The 18,245-nt window shown below is 38.2% G+C and overlaps 4 protein-coding genes and 1 pseudogene across 4 annotated transcripts; 3 read left to right on the forward strand and 2 right to left on the reverse strand.

Moving 5' to 3' along the window:
* The first annotated feature begins 1,808 nt into the window (after window positions 1-1,808).
* On the forward strand, window positions 1,809-3,555 carry TBL42 (TRICHOME BIREFRINGENCE-LIKE 42). The gene is made up of 5 exons (XM_089612679.1): window positions 1,809-2,193; window positions 2,307-2,478; window positions 2,712-2,887; window positions 2,986-3,144; window positions 3,231-3,555. The coding sequence occupies exons 1-5, from the start codon at window positions 1,925-1,927 to the stop codon at window positions 3,529-3,531; spliced, it is 1,077 nt and encodes a 358-aa protein (XP_089468805.1). The 5' UTR covers window positions 1,809-1,924; the 3' UTR covers window positions 3,532-3,555.
* A 47-nt stretch (window positions 3,556-3,602) lies between these two features.
* Window positions 3,603-5,611, reverse strand: EMB1473 (Ribosomal protein L13 family protein). The gene is made up of 4 exons (XM_089612680.1): window positions 5,292-5,611; window positions 4,624-4,809; window positions 4,354-4,524; window positions 3,603-3,922 (listed from the first exon to the last, which is right to left on the reverse strand). Exons 1-4 carry the CDS (start codon window positions 5,544-5,546, stop codon window positions 3,806-3,808), a joined length of 729 nt encoding a protein of 242 aa, XP_089468806.1. The 5' UTR covers window positions 5,547-5,611; the 3' UTR covers window positions 3,603-3,805.
* Window positions 5,612-9,088: 3,477 nt separating this feature from the next.
* On the forward strand, window positions 9,089-11,032 carry LOC149401344 (integral membrane protein (Protein of unknown function DUF92, transmembrane)). The gene is made up of 5 exons (XM_089611994.1): window positions 9,089-9,582; window positions 9,879-10,132; window positions 10,218-10,341; window positions 10,439-10,543; window positions 10,731-11,032. The coding sequence occupies exons 1-5, from the start codon at window positions 9,199-9,201 to the stop codon at window positions 10,827-10,829; spliced, it is 966 nt and encodes a 321-aa protein (XP_089468120.1). The 5' UTR covers window positions 9,089-9,198; the 3' UTR covers window positions 10,830-11,032.
* A 180-nt stretch (window positions 11,033-11,212) lies between these two features.
* On the forward strand, window positions 11,213-13,062 carry LOC149401345 (uncharacterized; annotated as a pseudogene).
* A 46-nt stretch (window positions 13,063-13,108) lies between these two features.
* On the reverse strand, window positions 13,109-15,465 carry LZF1 (light-regulated zinc finger protein 1). Its single transcript, XM_089611995.1, has 3 exons — window positions 15,179-15,465; window positions 14,261-14,695; window positions 13,109-13,649 (listed from the first exon to the last, which is right to left on the reverse strand). Exons 1-3 carry the CDS (start codon window positions 15,359-15,361, stop codon window positions 13,383-13,385), a joined length of 885 nt encoding a protein of 294 aa, XP_089468121.1. The 5' UTR covers window positions 15,362-15,465; the 3' UTR covers window positions 13,109-13,382.
* Window positions 15,466-18,245: the final 2,780 nt, after the last annotated feature.

Below are 18,245 nucleotides of genomic sequence, written 5' to 3' on the forward strand. Positions count from 1 at the left end.
AAAAATTTGACAATAATAATAATAATAATAATAATAATAAAAAAAAGATAGATACATTTCTAGCTGAAATGGACTATTTATAGTTGAAGGTCAGCTCACTTCGTCGTTGGTCTGGAGGACACGTGGCCGAACTGGAGATGATCGAGGAGCCATGTATGTGTTGACATGGGCAGATGATTGTGAGAAGATCAGGTAAGGACCGCTTCTTCCGGGTTGACCGCGTAGAGAGCTTGGACACAGTCAAGACGGAGAGCTGAGACCAAAGGACGAGTTGGGCTTGGATTTGTGAGGAGGCCTCCAATTTGTAATGTAGATAGACTGACTAAGTAAATAGTTAGTAATTATTCTTTACTTGGGCTTGGGCCCAACTGAATGTTCTAGGTGAGGAGGTCAAATCCTACGTCACACCTTTTAGGGTAAAATAATATAACGGTGTCAAATTTTAGCTGCTTTGCAATATATATATATATATATATATATATATATGTATATATATATATGTATACATATATACGTATATATTAATTAATCATTTTTCTTAAAATTTAAAATCTTAACAATTTTATTAATAATTTAATTTCAAAACGATATTCATATTCATTATTGGGCATTATATATATAACCTTCTTAAACCTAGGGATGAGAATATTAGCCGTTACTAAGCTCGTTACCCAGTTAAATCAGGTGTGATAATACCCATTTTTATCGGATAGACGGGTAGGACCCATTAAGATTTTAGCGGGTCCGTGTCCAGATAACAGAATATGTGGACTCGTAGACACCAAGTTCCCAACATGTTAACAATTAAAAAATGCTTTCATGAAGAATCGATCTCGGGTCTATTAGGTAATTTCACGTATTAATTACCATTAAGCTAATATTCTAATGCTAATAGATTTGTTTTATTACTTTTTTTTTATAATATAATTGTTTTATTCTAATGCTAGTTAATTAAACTAGTAACGGGTCAAACATGTTTCTACCCGTTTACATGACGAGTATACTCGTTATCCGGCCCGCTTAAAAAATTGGGTAAACGGGTCTGGATAACAGGTTCATTTTTTAACTATGTCGGGGTAACAAAACAAGTTGACCCGGTCAGATCCGGACCCGTTATCATTAATACTTGACGTTGAAATTGTATTTTAGCCGATTTTGGTTAATAATTAGAAATTAGTCACTCTTATTAATAATCAAATTGTCACATTATCAAATCGACAAATTTTTAATAATTAGCCAAACATTAATTACAATACAATTGGTAAGTTTCATACGAATTAGTTAGTTGAAATTTTTTAAATTATTTATCCATATTATTTTATTTCTAACACTACTAGACAAAAAAGATAGTGAATTGTACATAAAAATTCATAACCACATTGATAAAGCATACTGAACCACCTAGAATCTAAACAGTCCTATAACTTAATGTACCTTTTTTTTTTAAGAAAGGTATAATTTAATGTAATTTTTTGTTACATTATGATTTAGAGTGATTGAATGTTCAATTTTATAAGCTCACCGTTATTCATTGCCTTCAAAATTCAAGTCCACATTTTCTTAATTTGTAACAAATTTCCATGATTACGAGTTATGACTACATTCCTATTCATATATTATATACACTAGATTGAGGAGACTCATTTATTTTTCTCTACTCATTTCCTTTTTATTTAAACCAAAATTAAGGTACTCTCTGCACACATTTATGTACATGCCAAAAGACCTTTCTTTCATTAATCAGGCCATGTCTTTACATGTTAAGTAACTGAAGATAATTCTCTCTCTCTCTCTCTCTCTCTCTCTCTCTCGCTCTCTCTCTCTCGAATATATTTATACACACACACACACACCAAACAAATACATTGTATCACAACTATACATCTCCATTCAAGTCTGGGCTCTTGGCAACTTTCTCTCAAGAATGGATATGACTAGGAGGTTCGGTTCTCTTTCATCTCTGGTGGCAATTCTGTTATTATTAGCCATAGGAGAAAAAATTGAAGGAGGTTATCGTCAAGAAGAAAATAATGGGTGCGATTTCTTCGAAGGAAGTTGGGTCAGAGACGGTTCATATCCACTTTACAACGAAACAAGTTGTCCTTTCATCGGTTTCAATTGCATAAACAATGGAAGACCTGACAAAGACTATCTCAACTACAAGTGGAAGCCCAGTCGCTGTGACCTTCCAAGGTACGTAATCGTAATCGTAAACGTTTTGAACCTTGAGGACTAATCTGCAAAATCAAATTTTAAATAGTTCCCGAGGACCGACAAAGATTTGTTCTTGTTACCGTTACTTGCAGGTTTGATGGAAGAGATTTCTTGGAGAAATACAGAGGGAAAAAGATAATGTTTGTTGGCGATTCGCTCAGTAATAACATGTGGCAATCATTCACTTGCATGCTTTACACAGCGATCCCGAATTCCGTTTATTCTTTGACCACTTCAGGATTGCTCAGCACTTTTTCACTGCCGGTAAAAAAAAAAATAACAAAATATATTTAGTTTTAGTCAAAATTCTCTCTCCCTTCTCTAGGAAAGAAAAGAAAGAAAACGATTCTTCATATTCACGGGATAATACTGAATAAAGTTAAAACAGTCTATGTCAAAGTAACGGCTAGTAAGTGAAAGTGTAGGTGGAACACGGTAATTGGTAAAGCACAATATTTAATTTTCACAATTTTTTTTCCTCTCTTTCTTTCGAGCAGGAATATGGAATCTCCATTATGTTCCTAAAAAATGGGTTTCTTGTGGAATTGGCGTACGAAAAGATTGGGAAAGTCTTGAAGCTTGACTGTATCGCCTCTGGGGATCGATGGGAAGGAGTGGACATGTTGATCTTCAACACTTTCCATTGGTGGACTCATACAGGCAGATCTAAAACGTCAGTAATTTTTTTTTTTTTTTTAAATTAAAGATTCAAAATTGAGTATGAGGTTGGTTGTAAACTAGTTTTTATTTTATTTATTTGAATAATTGCAGATGGGATTATTTTCAAGTGGGAAACAAGTTAGTGCAAGAAATGGATAGAATGGAAGCTTTGAAGATAGCTTTAACAACTTGGTCCAAATGGGTCGAATCCAATATTGATCCTTCAAAGACTAAAGTGTTTTACCAAGGAGTATCAGCAGTTCATATAGAGTAAGAACCTCTTTTTCAACTAACCTTTTTCATCATCATTGGCTATAATTAATCCAAGTGTTTTCCATCGAACCACTTGACTTTAGCGGCAAGGAATGGGGCGAGCCTAGGGCTAGGAATTGCAGAGGACAGAGCGAGCCACTCGAGGGGGCGGAGTATCCGGGCCCCGCCAACTCGGGAGAAGAGATAGTGAAGATTGTGTTGGGCTCGATACAAGACAAAGCTTATTTGCTCGACGTCACGTTGCTGACTCAGCTGAGAAAAGACGGTCACCCTTCGACTTACGCGGGCCCCGGAAGCCGATACGTGGACTGTAGCCACTGGTGTTTGCCCGGAGTTCCAGACACTTGGAACGAAATCTTGTACGCAGTTTTGCTCAAAAGTTGAGACCATTTTTATTTTATTTTATTCAGCGATTGATGATATTGGCCATTCGGTTTCAAGTATCACACAGAGACTAGAAAGAAAAGAAAAAAAAAATGAATTCAATGAACGTGCAACATTGTTGGATATCTTGAATTACAAACTTATAATATAAGCAGTTGATACCTACAAAATAAAGTTTCTTGTCCGAACGACGTTGATAACAAAACATCTACAAAGCGCGGATTGAAGCAACAAAATTACGGGTCGAGAGATGACGAGCTCGTCGGAGTAAAGCTTATTTCTGAATCCGTATTCTTTTGTCCCTGATGGGAAGGTCAATGGGCTTCTGGGCCTCGTGCGGGTGATCCGGGCCCTTGTAAACCTTAAGGTGGTTGAACAGTTGCCTCCCAAGCTGCACAATAATAAATCTGATTTAGTCATGACATTGACACTAAATTGACACAATACAAGCGTAGCTAAAGCCATGTTTCACTCAATTTCAACACACCTATTTTTTAAATTGAAACGATGAAACTGTAAACAGCCATAAACAATAAAAAGAGTAAAAAACAACTAAATTAAAATAAATAAATAAATAAAAACTGTATACCGTAAGAAAAGTTGTAGACGTTCGTATTTTATGGGATTAAACAAATTTGGTCGGAATTTGGGGAATCTAGTTTGAGGAGTTGGTAGGGCAAGGTAGTTTATTCTTAAACAATACTATCTTGTTACTCGTAAGCTGTACTAAATATGTTACCGGAAATCATGTATACTGAGTTCAATCATATTTGTTTTAGAGAAGAAAATATGTAAAGAACGCTTAGATCATCGGTGACTCACCCTTCCTTTGGGAAGCATTCCACGGACGGCGTGTTCGATGATTCTCTCGGGGATTCTCTGCTGCAATTGGTCGAACGTTTCGACTGTCATTCCGCCGGGCCTCCCTGAATGCCTTCGGTACAGCTTCTGGTTCCTCTTCTTACCCGACACCGCTACCTTCTCAGCATTCACCTATTTAGACCGAGAGAGAGGCAAGAGGAGAAAAAAAAACCATATGATGTGATAGTCCCGAAATGCATCGCATGATATCACTTAGCGCAATTTACGCACCACGATGACGAAAGCTCCCATGTCGACACTGGGTGTGAATGTGGCCAAATCCTTGCCGCGGATGTGAATCGCAATTGTGGAAGCCATTCGCCCGAGAATTAGGTCTGTGGCATCGACGATGTACCATGGTTTCTCGGTCTGTACATGATCCAGGGCTTTTGGGTACCACGTGTTGTTCCAAATGTCCTACAATTCGATGCACACAATGAGCCTTCAATACTGAATCACTCTAGATAGAACAGTATATACCCCATTCAAACAAGACCAAACACATTATAGACAGCATTTCGTTGCAGACTTCAATCAAACACCACAGAGGTTATAAACCAAGTAGTGATGGGATGAACAAGTTTATAAAGATGAGTTGGGATTATAATTATCTTCGTGGCTGTGTCAACAGTACACTAGGAAAATCTGTCATAAATAGCTTTCACACATCCACATTCTTTTGCTATCAGAAAACAAGCTCTCTTCTTTTGGAACCCAAATAAAAAAAGGAAATATTATGAACAAGGTGAAAATAAAAATTCAAAGTTTCCACATTGCTCCAAATTCCAAGACAGATAATTGTAGTAACGAGGAACCACTGTAACTCGTGCAGCGGAATTTGGGAATTGTCTCCAATTATCGGGAAACAAAGAGAGAGTGTTAAAAGAGAAGTGACATACAGGGCCGTTGACTTCGTGCTGCTCAAACATCCACCGCTGGTCAACGGGCACGTGAGGAGGTTTCTCGCACCGAACCCTGAGGGCCGTTCCTTCTTTTCTTCCATTTTCGCCGCTAAAAGCTCGGACTTTGAGAGAGGTTTTGGAAAAGCCCACAGAGAATCCGACGAAGGCGCTTTTTGAGCTGTTGAACGGTGTTGGACTCGAAGAAGAAGAAGATAACAGTGACAACGACGAAGAAGCTGAGAGAATCGCCATTTCTCTTTCTCACTCTCAAACACTCGGTTTTTGGGTCTCAGAACTTGGAGTGAGATAAATAAAGCGGATAAGATGTTGCCGAAAACTCCACCTTTATTTTCTCTTACTTCTAATTGTCGGAATTACAAATTAGTCTTTCAACTTTTATTTTCTTGAGACTATGACCTCAAACAGTTAATTTAATAAAAATTACACGGATTAATCCGAAACGCGGAAATTGCAATCTAATCAACGTTTCAATTAAGTTTAAAACATAGTCACAATTAATTATTTGGCTTTTATTAATCATTTAACAAATTACATATTTATCATTTGTTTAAAAGTCGACCGAATATCACATGTAGCCAACATTTTTTACCACCACCAAAATCGCCTATTTATTTTGGTTTATTTTCGTTATTTATTACACGCTATATGAATTTATATCATCATATTTTTATTTCCTGTTTTGTAGGTTAATTAGTTACTCTGATTTGATGGATTTGATTTTCATTGACTTCAACGCACACGGATATTTCTCCTTAATTAGGGAGTACTTGTGTTTTTATTTTTTATTTTTAACGTATGAGAAATGTTTATAATAGACATAAAAAATTTATAATCGTTACAGCCCTAAAATTGGAAAAATGCATAATTTATAAATAAAAATTAACAAAAATTTACTGACGATTCACAAGTTACTTATTTTAATCAATATTTAATTTTTTTTTCCTATATTATATTCATTAATGATTTTCCTCTTAAATATTCAAATTTGAATCCAAACATGTACTAAGTCTGATGATGTTGCTGACTTTCTTATTAGTAGGAATCAAATGTTGACTACTGTTTTATTTTCACTAATTTAAACCACACAAGAGTATATTCGATATTTCATAATCGTAAATTTCAGTAAATAGTTAGATTACAAAATTTATCAAACGTGAGTTAGATTTAAAAAATCACGTTTCAAAATGGCTACGTTGCTAGTTCGCTTTTAATTTAAATAGTTGTTTTTAACTTATGATGTAATATATATATATATATATATATATATATATATATATATATATATATATATATTGAGTAATAGAATCTAGATGGTAGATTATATTGAGCAGAAGTAGTCAAACTAGGAAATATTGTATTGATATGCAGCAGATGAAATAATTAACGATAGACAATAAATTAGATATAATACGTCCAATAGACTCAAAGTCATTGATGAAGGGGGATTTACTTTACAAATCAATGGGGCGAAAATATAATTTTTAACTCATTTAATTTCTATGGTGAGAAAATGAAGGGTCTCAGATCTCGTCAATAGATAAATTAATGAGATTCGAAGAATAATAACGTAAAGAAAATGAAATGCGAAGCTTTATTGATTATTGATGAAATAAATACAATGGTTTGTATGAGAACAGAGAATAATAGCGAGAATGGAGACATGAAGAGTGAAAAAAATGAAGAGATTTGAAATGTACTTCGAACGTGCGTGTGTGTGTTCATGATTGCAATTGTGCGTGTGATTTTTGGATACCGAGGCTTTATTTATAATCGTTCTCATGTCCCACGTCTCACTGACTCTCCGTCGTCGATGGATCGACTTGACACATAGCATCGAATTGGTCTTCCCGCGCGAGGTGAAGATAACGTCTCTTTTGACTGCGTAATCTCCTATGCATAATCCCGACATGTACTAAACACGACTCCCTCCACGTCTTGACTGCAGAATTTGTCAGAGCTTCTGAGATTACTTCATCGAAGCTTCTGAGATGCTATAGCAAATGATCACATGTTTGTCTGTTATTATCTCGCAATATGGCATTAGCAAAATTACTTGCTCAGATATTCAAATTACGAGTTCAATCCCATGTGATCACACAATTGAAAAAATCAGGCTCGATAATGTCGATGAATTTACATCCCAAACATTCTATGATTATTGTATGTCAGTTGGGATTGATGTTGAGCATCATGTTGCTCACGTACATACACAAACTATTCTACCTGAATCACTAAGCGAACGCCTCTAGCTTATTGCTAGATCATTGATAATGAGAACAAAACTCTCTGCTTCATATGAGGTCATGCAATATTACATCTTGTTGCATTAATTCGCATCCGACCAAGTGCATATCATAAATACTCCCCTATGCAACTTGCATTTGGCCAAGTACCAATTATATTTCATCTGAGAATTTTTGGATGTATTGTTTATGTGCCTATAACATCACATCAAAGAACAAAGATGGGACCTCAAAGGATGCTTGGAATTTATGTAGGATATGAAAGTCCATCTATTGTTACATTCTCTAGTCTGGCATTCTCTTATAGTCTGGTTTGCGATGTCATGGACGAAAATGACGGGGATCACAAACCAAGATCTATTTGTGAATATAAATATAGACACGATTGGGGTGAATGGACGTAAATATATTAATGAGCATCCCAAATGTGGAGTGTTGTAAATAATTGTAATTGGTATGCTCATCAAAGTCAATAAAAATGGGTAAATAATTAATTACATTTGTTGACTAATGCATCCAAATTTCACCATAAATACAAGTGAAGGCATGAAGGAAAATCATCTTCATGAAATCATCCCAATTTTTACATTTCTCTCTACAAATATTTTTAAATCTCTTACCTTGAATCAAGGATTTAAATACCGTTACCGTTCCGAGGTTCAGAATTTACTGGTAACCGCTGGTATCATAAAGGAATACCGGGAAAAGTAGGAAAAAAAAATGAAAACGGTACTGTTGAACTTACCGTTACCGTTGAGGAATACCGTCAAATACAGTATTTACCGAGAGGAATCTAGAAAAAAATATACATAGTACGTAGGATAAAATTCATGAAATTAAAAATAGTGTACAATGTTTCAATACATTACCAAATTACAAACACAACAAAAACAAAGTTCAATAGTACAAACCAAAATGATAAAGTTCAACACAATCCACCAAATACCATAGTTCAAATTCAACATAAAAGAAATAATTTGAACTAAATCATAAAAAACTAACGACAAATTTCGTGAAGAACACTAAATATCATCAGATTTTAAGAATTGTCGGTATTTGACCACTTACCGGTAAATTTCCGTCGGAATGCGTAAAAATTGCTTTAAGACTGTCGGAAAGTGGAAGGTTTCCCCGGAATCCAAGAAAAAAACGGAAAGTGAACGGTTTTGTACATATCGGTACCGGAAGTTTGAAAAAAACGGTTTCCGGACTGGTTTCCCCGGAATTTCAAACCATGCCTTGAATGATTAGTGTTATAGTTATTTTTGCTTTCAATTATTGCTTCGATTTTCGTAAGAGAAACTTTTATTTATTTTTTTAATAAAGAGACCTTCCCTCTTTTTATAGTAAGTATATTTGTAATGATATTTAAATATTTCCATGGGCAGACATTTTATTTAATTCCTCTAATATCCTCAATTCCTCAACTATATTTCAATTTTCAACAGGGAATGACCGATCATTGATACAAACAAAATTTTCCAAAAAATCAGTATATTTGCACTGAAGTTGTGAATTGTGTCACTCAAGTATGTCACATTGTTTACGAAACAAAAAAGAGGGTCTCTTTATATTTTCGTCATAAAAAAATTCCGAAAAAGTCGTAAATTTTCCAAAATAACGCAATAAGAAAAGGAAAAATGGCTTTGTCAACTCTGCTTCTCCTTCACGTTCCCGTCAAATCCCCTCCAATTCCTTCCCTCCCATCGCTCCGATTCTCCAACTCCAAATCCCTCTCCTTCCGAACAAAAACCCTAACCCCTAATCCGAGGAAAATGAGCGCCGTCGTCAACGCCGTCAACGTCCCGACGGCGGTCACGGAGGCCGTGAGACTGATCCAATCGTCCCCCGCCACGTGGCAGTCTGCTGTGATCAGCAACGCCGTGATCTTCATCCTCGGATCTCCGATTCTGGTGACCGGGCTTTCTGTCTCCGGCATTGTCGCTGCTTTCTTGCTCGGCACTCTCACTTGGCGCGCTTTCGGATCTCCTGGGTTTCTTCTCGTCGCTATGTACTTCGTCTTGGTAACATAAAGTTTTAATCTTTCTATTTCAGCTTAATTCTACTACGATGATCTCAGTTCTGTGTTGTGGAAGTTTGTAACGTGTAAATGGTATATTTATAATTCGTTTTACATATATTATATTTTTTTCATTGCTTGAACATGTAGTTTGATGATCTTTGATTACTAATGAAACTAGTGTCAGATTCTCGGTAGCTCTGAAATTAAGTTTAGAGTCTTAATACCAGTAATTCAAGGCAATGTAGAAAGTGTGAATAGTTGCTAAAAAAAGGCAAATTCAATGTTGTAAACCTTCAGGGCACGGGAGCGACGAAGGTGAAAATGGCGCAAAAGGAAGCTCAGGGAGTGGCTGAGAAGAGAAAAGGAAGAAGAGGTCCCGGGAGTGTTATCGGCTCCAGCGCCGCCGGTTGTGTCTGCGCTTTTCTCTCGATATATGGAGTCGGTGGACAAGCTTATTCCCAGCTTTGGAGACTTGGATTTGTCGCCAGTTTCTGTACTAAGCTCAGCGATACCGTCTCCAGCGAGATTGGAAAGGCATACGGCAAAACAACGTAACTTCATTGAATCTCTCTGCTACGATGATTTCTGATTTTGTGTGCAAATAATGTTCTGATATTTCATATGTTTCGCTACCAGGTATTTAGTTACAAATTTGAAGGTAGTTCCCAGAGGGACCGAAGGCGCTGTCAGTGTTGAGGGAACTCTTGCTGGATTATTAGCTTCGATCTTGCTTGCTTTTGTTGGCTGTTTCTTGGGTGAGGTAAAAGAATAAATCATTCTTGTTCTCTCTTTTTTTCTTCTCTCACATATCAGCAACATTGTGAGCTTTACACTCTTTTTTTGTTTTTCTGGCACAGATTAAAGCAGCCGAAGCTTTGGTATGTGTGTTGGCAGCTCAAATTGCTAACCTCGGTGAGAGCATAATAGGCGCCGAACTTCAGGAGAAAGAGGGGTTTCAATGGGTACGCAAATTGTGTTCATTCGTTTGACTATCAATGTCAGATTGGCGATCGATTCGAGCTATGGAAGTACATGTTTCTTCTGATTTGTTACATTCACTGTTTAAGCTAGCTAACCCGGCTTACATTTTTGACCTGTGGTAGTCCTTGTCTGTTTCAAGGCCTCGAATTAACTCTCTTTTGGTTACAGCTCAACAATGACGCCGTGAATGTCATAAATATTTCAATGGGAAGCATATTGGCCGTGTTGATGCAGCAATTTGTCCTTCAAAGCGCCCTCTTGTCATGATATTTCATCAATAAGCGACTTCGTGGATTTCTAGCTGCGCTTTTAAGCATCTATGCGAGCAGAGCGGAGATGATTTCATCGCGCCTGAATTATCTAATCACGCTAGGTTTCATGCATAGGCAGTTGTACTGTTCTCATGGATTGACATTATACACTGATAAAAAAAGAAATAGTCCAACAATACCAGATATGTTTTGTTTGTACATGTAAAGCTCAATTTTTGGTATTTATATATTGATCAAAAAGGAAAAATTCTGAAGAATAAAAAGAGATACCAATCTACTGCCTTTTTCTTCTTTTTTACAAGCCTTTTTCTTAACATACGTTGTTAAATAAGCACATTTTTTTAACAACGAAGTAAAAGGTAAGGCTGGCCTTTTTAGATGAGGTTTTAAAAGCAATAAAACTCTAAGCAGAGATGTCAAAAAACCTTACCAAGTTTCTTACATCAGTCCCGCAGATAATATACGGCGTTTCTGTTGTAAAAGAAATCACCTTGTTTTGAACGACTACAAGCCTTGTACAAAAACAAACAGTCATCACGCTCTCCTCGTTTATTATTCCCCTTTTATTCAACTGTCCATTCTCACCCAAAATCAGGAAGCAAAAAAAAAAAAAGAAAAAAAAAGCAATGGCATCTTCTCCTCCACGTGAGGTCATCCTCACAAGCTCCACGGACTGTCCGATTGTGGCCTACGACGCGACCACCGGAGAGACCGTGAGCCAGTTTGCGCCGAGCCGTTCCCCGAGCGGAGGCTTGACTCTCGCGGGAACGGATTTTATAGGTGTCCCACGTCACGGCCTCCGGCTCGATCCGCCTTTACCACTGGTGGTCCTCCACCGCCTTCCGCTCCCCTCGCAGCCTCTCTCGACGGCTCTTTCCTCTCTTCCGGCAGGCCTCTCCGGAACCATCTACGCCCTCCGACGACATCCTCACCGCACTCCCCGCTCATGCCAAACCCATCTCTTGCTTCGCTGTCAGCAAGGACGAGTCGCTACTGATCTCAGGTGTCCATCTATGAGTGCTTTGAAATTATTAGTCTACAAGAACGAACTATTGTGTTAGAAAATAGGCTCCTCCTAAAGGTATGGCAAATATTTTCCATGAATACAAAACGAGTGCTGTTCTTAACAAAGGGCGTCAGAACAAGTCAGATTCTCGAACTTGATACCCGGTAACATGTCTTGCCTATCAACAGTGACGATCCGCTGCTAAGTGTAAGTCCAAACTAAGTTATCGTCAGAAGGACTTCAGATCATGATAACATCACAACTCAGATCCTCATTTTCTCTTTCAAAATTATTTAGTTTCTTGGGTCTTACGTAAGCATTTTTTTTTATACTTTTTCTCAGGCGGAGACGAGGCGCGGCTGTCGTCACCCCGATCTTTCAACTAGTGGCCTTGGAAAACGAGACGCGAACAACCAGTCGATACCGCACAAGCTTGGTTCACATTCCGGTGCGGTCACTTCCGTCATATCCGGCAAAGGCCTGTGCAGCTCCCAGATCATCTTGTCCTCGTCAGACTGCACGGTCAAGTTCTGGAGCCTCCTGCGCGGCAGGATCCACCTCCAGACGGTCGTCATGAGCCCGTCGGGCTCAGAGTTCTACACCGCGGGCTCGGACGGGTCGGCCCACAAAGGGCCCGCGGGACCCGGAGCCCAACGAAGAATGGTGAGATGGGCTCGGACGGGTCGGCCCACAAAGGGCCCGCGGGACCCGGAGCCCAACGAAGAATGGTGAGATGGGCTCGGACGGGTCGGCCCACAAAGGGCCCGCGGGACCCGGAGCCCAACGAAGAATGGTGAGATGGGCTCGGAGCCATGACGGGCCGGTCGTGTCGTTGGGAATGGCAAACGGAGGAGAAAAAGCGTGGTCTCAGCTTCAGAGGATGGGAGCGTTTGAGTTCAGAGAGCTGACGATGGGGAGCTTGTTTTAGCTCTCGGGACTGAGATGGGACATGGAATCAGCAACATCGCTGTGACGATGGAAGAAAAGAGTCCGGGCTGAGATCGAGTGACAATATTGACTTCTGCAGAGATCAAGAAGCGACGAACCACATTTTCCCGGTCAAGGAAACAATGAAGATCGAAGCTCTTTTGGCTGAGGTAGAGAAATATAGAAGCAGGGCGATAGATATTCTGAGTCATTGATTGCCATGTACCACAGGCTTCTGGAGCTGATTCACAAGGAAGCCAAAAAAGCAAATGGCAACAAACGACAGAGACAATGATATAATAAATAACTGTGCTCTCTTCACGATGTGTTACCAGAACAAGTAGATAAATTTAATGAATTGCTTTAATGGTAAGGGATTCATACAATTAGGACATACATAAATCAACAATTTCTAACAGATAAGTCACAGACGCGATAACTAGTTAACCCAAAAAGCATTATAGCAACACAAGAGACACCACTACTGCACCAATTTCATGTATCCTTTTGCATTAACGTTACAGCAACATTCTCAAAGCAAGCAGGAGAGACCATGGTTTCACCTTACTTGCTCCGAATTGAAAAATGAAAAATCAAGGTGGATTTATTTTTCCTTTAGAATTGCCTCCGGCGCTTCGATAGAGTATCACTGGATTGATTTTGCATCTCTATATAGCACACATCCGGTACAAAAGCAGCGAAATCCGATGACCGGTACGAATTTCTAGGCCAATATAACCCCGAAGCAGTAGGCGGAGAAGAAATCTGCGGGACCGTCCACGACGCCTCTGGTACCTGACTCGAGTACTCGTCACCGTCGAGATCCTCGCCGCCCAATCTCAAAGCAGGCGAACCCGAGTCAGTGAATTTCCCACTGTCAGCCTGGTACAAATTCACCATAAGCTTAATAAAGTGTGAATAGAAAAGCAAACTTGTATGGCTACATGTATTTTTATCCACAGCCAATTGTAAGTTGTGAGAAATCCAAATGGCCAAGACCTTCTAGTGTTGTTTGTACAATAATCTTGCTCATGTGGACATGGTATATAACAGTAATAATATTGCTCATTACAAAAGGTAAGAGGAATAATATCCATTTTAAACCATCTCGAAATAATTCTTCGATAAAGTACACCTCGATAAAGGCATGGCTTCATCTTCTTTTTTTCGTTCCTTTTAAAAAAAGAAAATTTATAATGAAAGTTAAAGTGACATGTGTGGCCCAACACCCGATACAGATGGCTATTCACAGTCTCTCAGGGTCCAAGTTATTTTACTGATGTTACAAGAACAGTTCTCTATCTGATTTTTACAGCCTATGTTATCCAAACAAGGAACTCGTTTTAACTGCTCAACCCGAAGAACGACTAAATTAGAGCGTAATATACTCGGAAATACACAATCCGTGGCTTGTGTTCAGGCAGTCATACTGAGCCAATATGTATATGTATTACGATAAGATAGATATGACCATCTCAGGATTTGGAGTATACCTTGGACGATCCTCCATTACCCATGTAGTCATAGCCAGAATTGAAATCAGCTATACCCATGTATTCATCGACGTTCCACTGAGGAAAGCATTCGGTGGCTGAACCGCCGGTGTAAGACACCTTCGACGGTGGAATATCTCTGCCGATACTAACATCGACGCTCGATATCTTGTATTCATCAACAGAGAGCATCAGGGCATCTCTCTTAGACACAGTGTGAGATTTAGTTTCTGACCTTTTCTCCACAGAAAGGGACTTGCTAGCGGAAGAGGGACCACCAACCATTTCGGTGGCCCCTTCAAGGCCAACTTTCACTCCGGTGAGAAGAAACCTCTGGTGATTCGACACGTACGAGTTAGCCGTGTGTATCGCTAAGTCACATTTTCTGCAGAGCAGAGCTCGGTCCTCTAAGCAAAAGAAATATCCGACCGTATCCTGTAAAAAAAAAAAAAAAAAAAGCTAATTCAGTTACTCGTTTCAACTTTCAAGGAATTTACAATGAACCAGATAGTGGAAGTAGACAAGAACAGTATGACGATTTGTATGATAAAAAATATAGCTTATATTCCAATTCCACTCTAGAGCCAGAGCCTGATAAATCATATGAACTTCTGAAACAATTTTTGGCCAGAACTAATATACGGAGTGGCCTTACTGATTTACAATTAAGTGCTCGTATCTTTCTCTTAGTGTCTATCGTCAGTAGTATCGACTATCAGCACTACTATATTTTCTTCTGAAACTCATTTTCTTTTTCTCGCGTGATAATTTGAACGATTTCTCTAAATTTTCCTCATATACTCAAATCACCAACGAAAACGGAATATACTCAAATCATCAAAGAAAACGAAAGCTTCATGATCCGATTCCGAAATAGAAATCGCCTACACATTCACAGAGAGAGAGTGAGGGACGAACCTGACAAATATCGCACTTAGGCATATTGGAAGAAGAGGAAGCCAGAGGGACTCGTTGGTGTTTCCCGGCGAGCTTATTGGCGGCGTGAATCTTCTCATCGCATTCCGAACACAGCGCCGCCTCGTCGGCACAGCACAGTACGGTCGCCTCCGCCGCCTCGCACACGTTACACTGTATCTTCATCTTCTCTCTCTCTCTCTCTCAACTCTGAAGGAAGAAAATATCTTTTTTATTTTCTCTTTCTTTCTTTCTCTCTCTTTTTCTTCTACGGATTCATTTGCTCGAAGTATATATATGTTGATTTTTTTTCTTACAGCTGGCAAGTGGGGAATTTAGTTGGGGGATATTAATTTATCGTGAGGCTAAGAACGGCTTTGTCTACGTGGCATCTTATGAGCACTGTCATATTCGCGGGAGACCAGACCACAAACCGCCTCTTAATCTCATCATTTACTCGTAAACAGTAAATACACAAATATCTATTATATCGCTACTTTTCTTCACTTTTGTCCTCTATTTATTTCATTAATCCCATTTTGTCCCCCGACTTTAATGAAATTTAAATGTTCCGTGTCCACATTTATAGATGCGTGAATTCAAGGAATTATTAAATATTGGAATCGTAGATACCATCAATTTTCAGGAAACTTTCATGGACTATTGGGCAAGTTTGGTGCATCAAGCTCTGATAAGTCTTATGATCTTCTGAATTCTTATGTTGACAAATTATTGTTCCAATCTGATTTGAATGGTCAAAATAAAAATCCAAACCGTACGTTAAATAAACGGAAAAAAATTGTTATTATTTTTAATAGTTTTCTTCTAAAAAAACGTTTAGCAAGATAAATACCTTGCAATATCTTCAACCAATTGGCGAAGTCGCGGCGGGTAGAAATGTTTATGATATTAAATTGGAGGATGAAATGGTATAACTTCTATAGTTGGGGGTCTAAGAATGAAATTAAAATAAGATTAGCCGGAAAATATCTAATGGCGAGTGGGCCTGTTTGACTGGATTGAGATTTGAGAGTGAAGGGAAGCGAGTGTCATTTGAATTTCGGTTTGTTACTTTGTTGTTCGTGTGAACGCTTATTTATATATAAAAAAAAATAATAATAATAAAAAATCATGGTTAGTAGACTAGTCTAATCCATATGCTTATTGGTTGATGTCCCTGATATTTTTTTTTTTTCTATACTAGATTGACCAATCATTTTAAATAGTGACCTCACAAAACTGAAAGTGAAAAATAAGGGACCAAGATATTTGTGGGGAGCTTTTTATTCTATTTATTGCAATGAGTAGGTTTAGAAAAATGCATCAATTGGATCCTTTTTTGTGTGCGAGCTTTTTTTTTTGGTAAAATATATATATCTTTGAATTTAGGTCACAAGCCCAATAATAGTTTATCTTTTTATTTAAATAATAAAAAACTATTTTATTAAAAAAATAATTCACCAAATTCGCAGAGAATAAACTAAATTAACTAAAAAGAAAGTTTACTCTTTAGCTAATTAATTTACTGGTCTGATGGACTATTTTCTTAATAAAATAAAATTTTAATTTGGCTAGTTGAAATAAATTGTTCTATAATATTTGTGTCCCAAAAGTAAAATTTTATTAGTGTTGATACGTCTATTGGCTTATTTTTTTTTACTTTAATTTAGTTTGGAAAAATGTCGTGCATCATGTTGCACTTTGTGCGGAGACATCTTGTCGCTGTTCACTGGTATGTATTTATGGCAAGTTTCTCGTTATGCAAGAGTGTTTCGCAAATGACTTTCTACATTGGTTCCATGCCCGTGTATAGGTAAGGAAACCCTAGATTGACTTCCACATATATTGCTACTATAAAAGTCGTGCGCTTCTCCCTCAGTATCCCTTACGCATTCATTCAGAATTTTAGAGTTTCTAGACGTGCACGATCAGCAGACTGAAAAGTTAATTGTGTTGATGAATGTGTTGTAATTCTCAAAACACATCTTCATATCGATTGAGTGTTGGTGAATTGTTGTGGGTGATGTTGCTGCGTGATTGCTTGTTCACGTGCACTGAGATTGAGTTCTACCAAACACGCGGGAGAGTGTTTGAGAGTGAAAGTGAGGAGAACTCAAATTCAGGGGGAGCCAAAGTTGAAATTCACGGGTAGTATTTAGGTAAAGGGCATTGAAGCAGGATTGTTCATATAAGTCTATCGTTGTACTTGTACTACTTTTCATATAGTGAATTTCCTTTCCACTTGAGAATACTGCCCCCAGAGTAGGTGACGTTGCACCGAACTGTGTTACCACATCTTGTTCATTTTGTTTACGCACTATCTTTTTCTTTATCCGTCTATTAGTTCAGTTCAGGTTGTCGCATACATTGACTCCACATTGTGTGCGGCATTTTGACATTGTATAAACAAAATTTCATTTGGTATCAGAGCGGGCACTCAAACTCTTGAGTTGTTTCCTTGTCTCATTGACGTTTTCTGTTTGAGATGGATAATACCAAAGAAAGAGGTTCAGTTAATTGTCCACCAGTTCTCGATGGGACGAATTATGGCTATTGGAAAGCTCGAATGTGTGCCTTCCTCAAATTTGTTGATAACAAGACTTAGAAAGCCGTGATTACTGGCTGGACTGCTCCCACCATGAAAGATGTTGAAGGTGTTGTTTTTACCAAGCCTTAAAAGGATTTGAATCCTACTGAAGATGAAGTTGCTCTCGGTAATTATCGTGCTCTAAATGCTATATACAATGGTGTTGATAAGAATATTTGCAGGCTCATAAATACTTGTAAGAGTGCTAAGGAGGCATGAGACATTCTTGAAGTTGCTCATGAATGGACTTCTAAAGTCTGTGGCCAACGTCTTCAGCTTCTCACTATCAAGTTTGAAGGAATGATTATGCTTGGAGAAGAAACCATTTCTGAATTCAATGCGCGCATCTGTGACATTCCTAATGAGTATTTCTCTCTCGGTGGTCCTATAAGTGATACTAAGCTTGTTCAGAAGATTCCAAGATCTCTTCCCGAAAGATTCAACATGAAAGTAACTACGATACAAGAAGTCCATGACCTTTCA

Source organism: Urtica dioica, chromosome 4, assembly GCF_054948205.1.
Source record: "Urtica dioica subsp. dioica isolate 48M chromosome 4, U.dioica_male_clone48M_v1_H2, whole genome shotgun sequence".
NCBI lineage: Eukaryota > Viridiplantae > Streptophyta > Magnoliopsida > Rosales > Urticaceae > Urtica > Urtica dioica.

Bases quoted from the DNA above. Each gene is read 5' to 3' on its own strand.
- TBL42 (XM_089612679.1), top strand. From the start codon at position 1,925: ATGGATATGACTAGGAGGTTCGGTTCTCTTTCATCTCTGGTGGCAATT. The intron at 2,479-2,711 runs GTAAAAAAAAAA...TCTTTCGAGCAG, and splicing joins TCAGCACTTTTTCACTGCCG to GAATATGGAATCTCCATTAT. The intron at 2,888-2,985 runs GTCAGTAATTTT...GAATAATTGCAG, and splicing joins CATACAGGCAGATCTAAAAC to ATGGGATTATTTTCAAGTGG.
- EMB1473 (XM_089612680.1), bottom strand. From the start codon at position 5,546: ATGGCGATTCTCTCAGCTTCTTCGTCGTTGTCACTGTTATCTTCTTCT. The intron at 4,525-4,623 runs GTGCGTAAATTG...CGGTCTAAATAG, and splicing joins TGGGAGCTTTCGTCATCGTG to GTGAATGCTGAGAAGGTAGC. The intron at 3,923-4,353 runs GTGAGTCACCGA...ATTATTGTGCAG, and splicing joins GAATGCTTCCCAAAGGAAGG to CTTGGGAGGCAACTGTTCAA.
- LOC149401344 (XM_089611994.1), top strand. From the start codon at position 9,199: ATGGCTTTGTCAACTCTGCTTCTCCTTCACGTTCCCGTCAAATCCCCT. The intron at 10,133-10,217 runs GTAACTTCATTG...TTTCGCTACCAG, and splicing joins AAGGCATACGGCAAAACAAC to GTATTTAGTTACAAATTTGA. The intron at 10,342-10,438 runs GTAAAAGAATAA...TTTCTGGCACAG, and splicing joins TTGGCTGTTTCTTGGGTGAG to ATTAAAGCAGCCGAAGCTTT.
- LZF1 (XM_089611995.1), bottom strand. From the start codon at position 15,361: ATGAAGATACAGTGTAACGTGTGCGAGGCGGCGGAGGCGACCGTACTG. The intron at 14,696-15,178 runs GTTCGTCCCTCA...TTTTTTTTACAG, and splicing joins CTAAGTGCGATATTTGTCAG to GATACGGTCGGATATTTCTT. The intron at 13,650-14,260 runs GTATACTCCAAA...AATTTGTACCAG, and splicing joins GTAATGGAGGATCGTCCAAG to GCTGACAGTGGGAAATTCAC.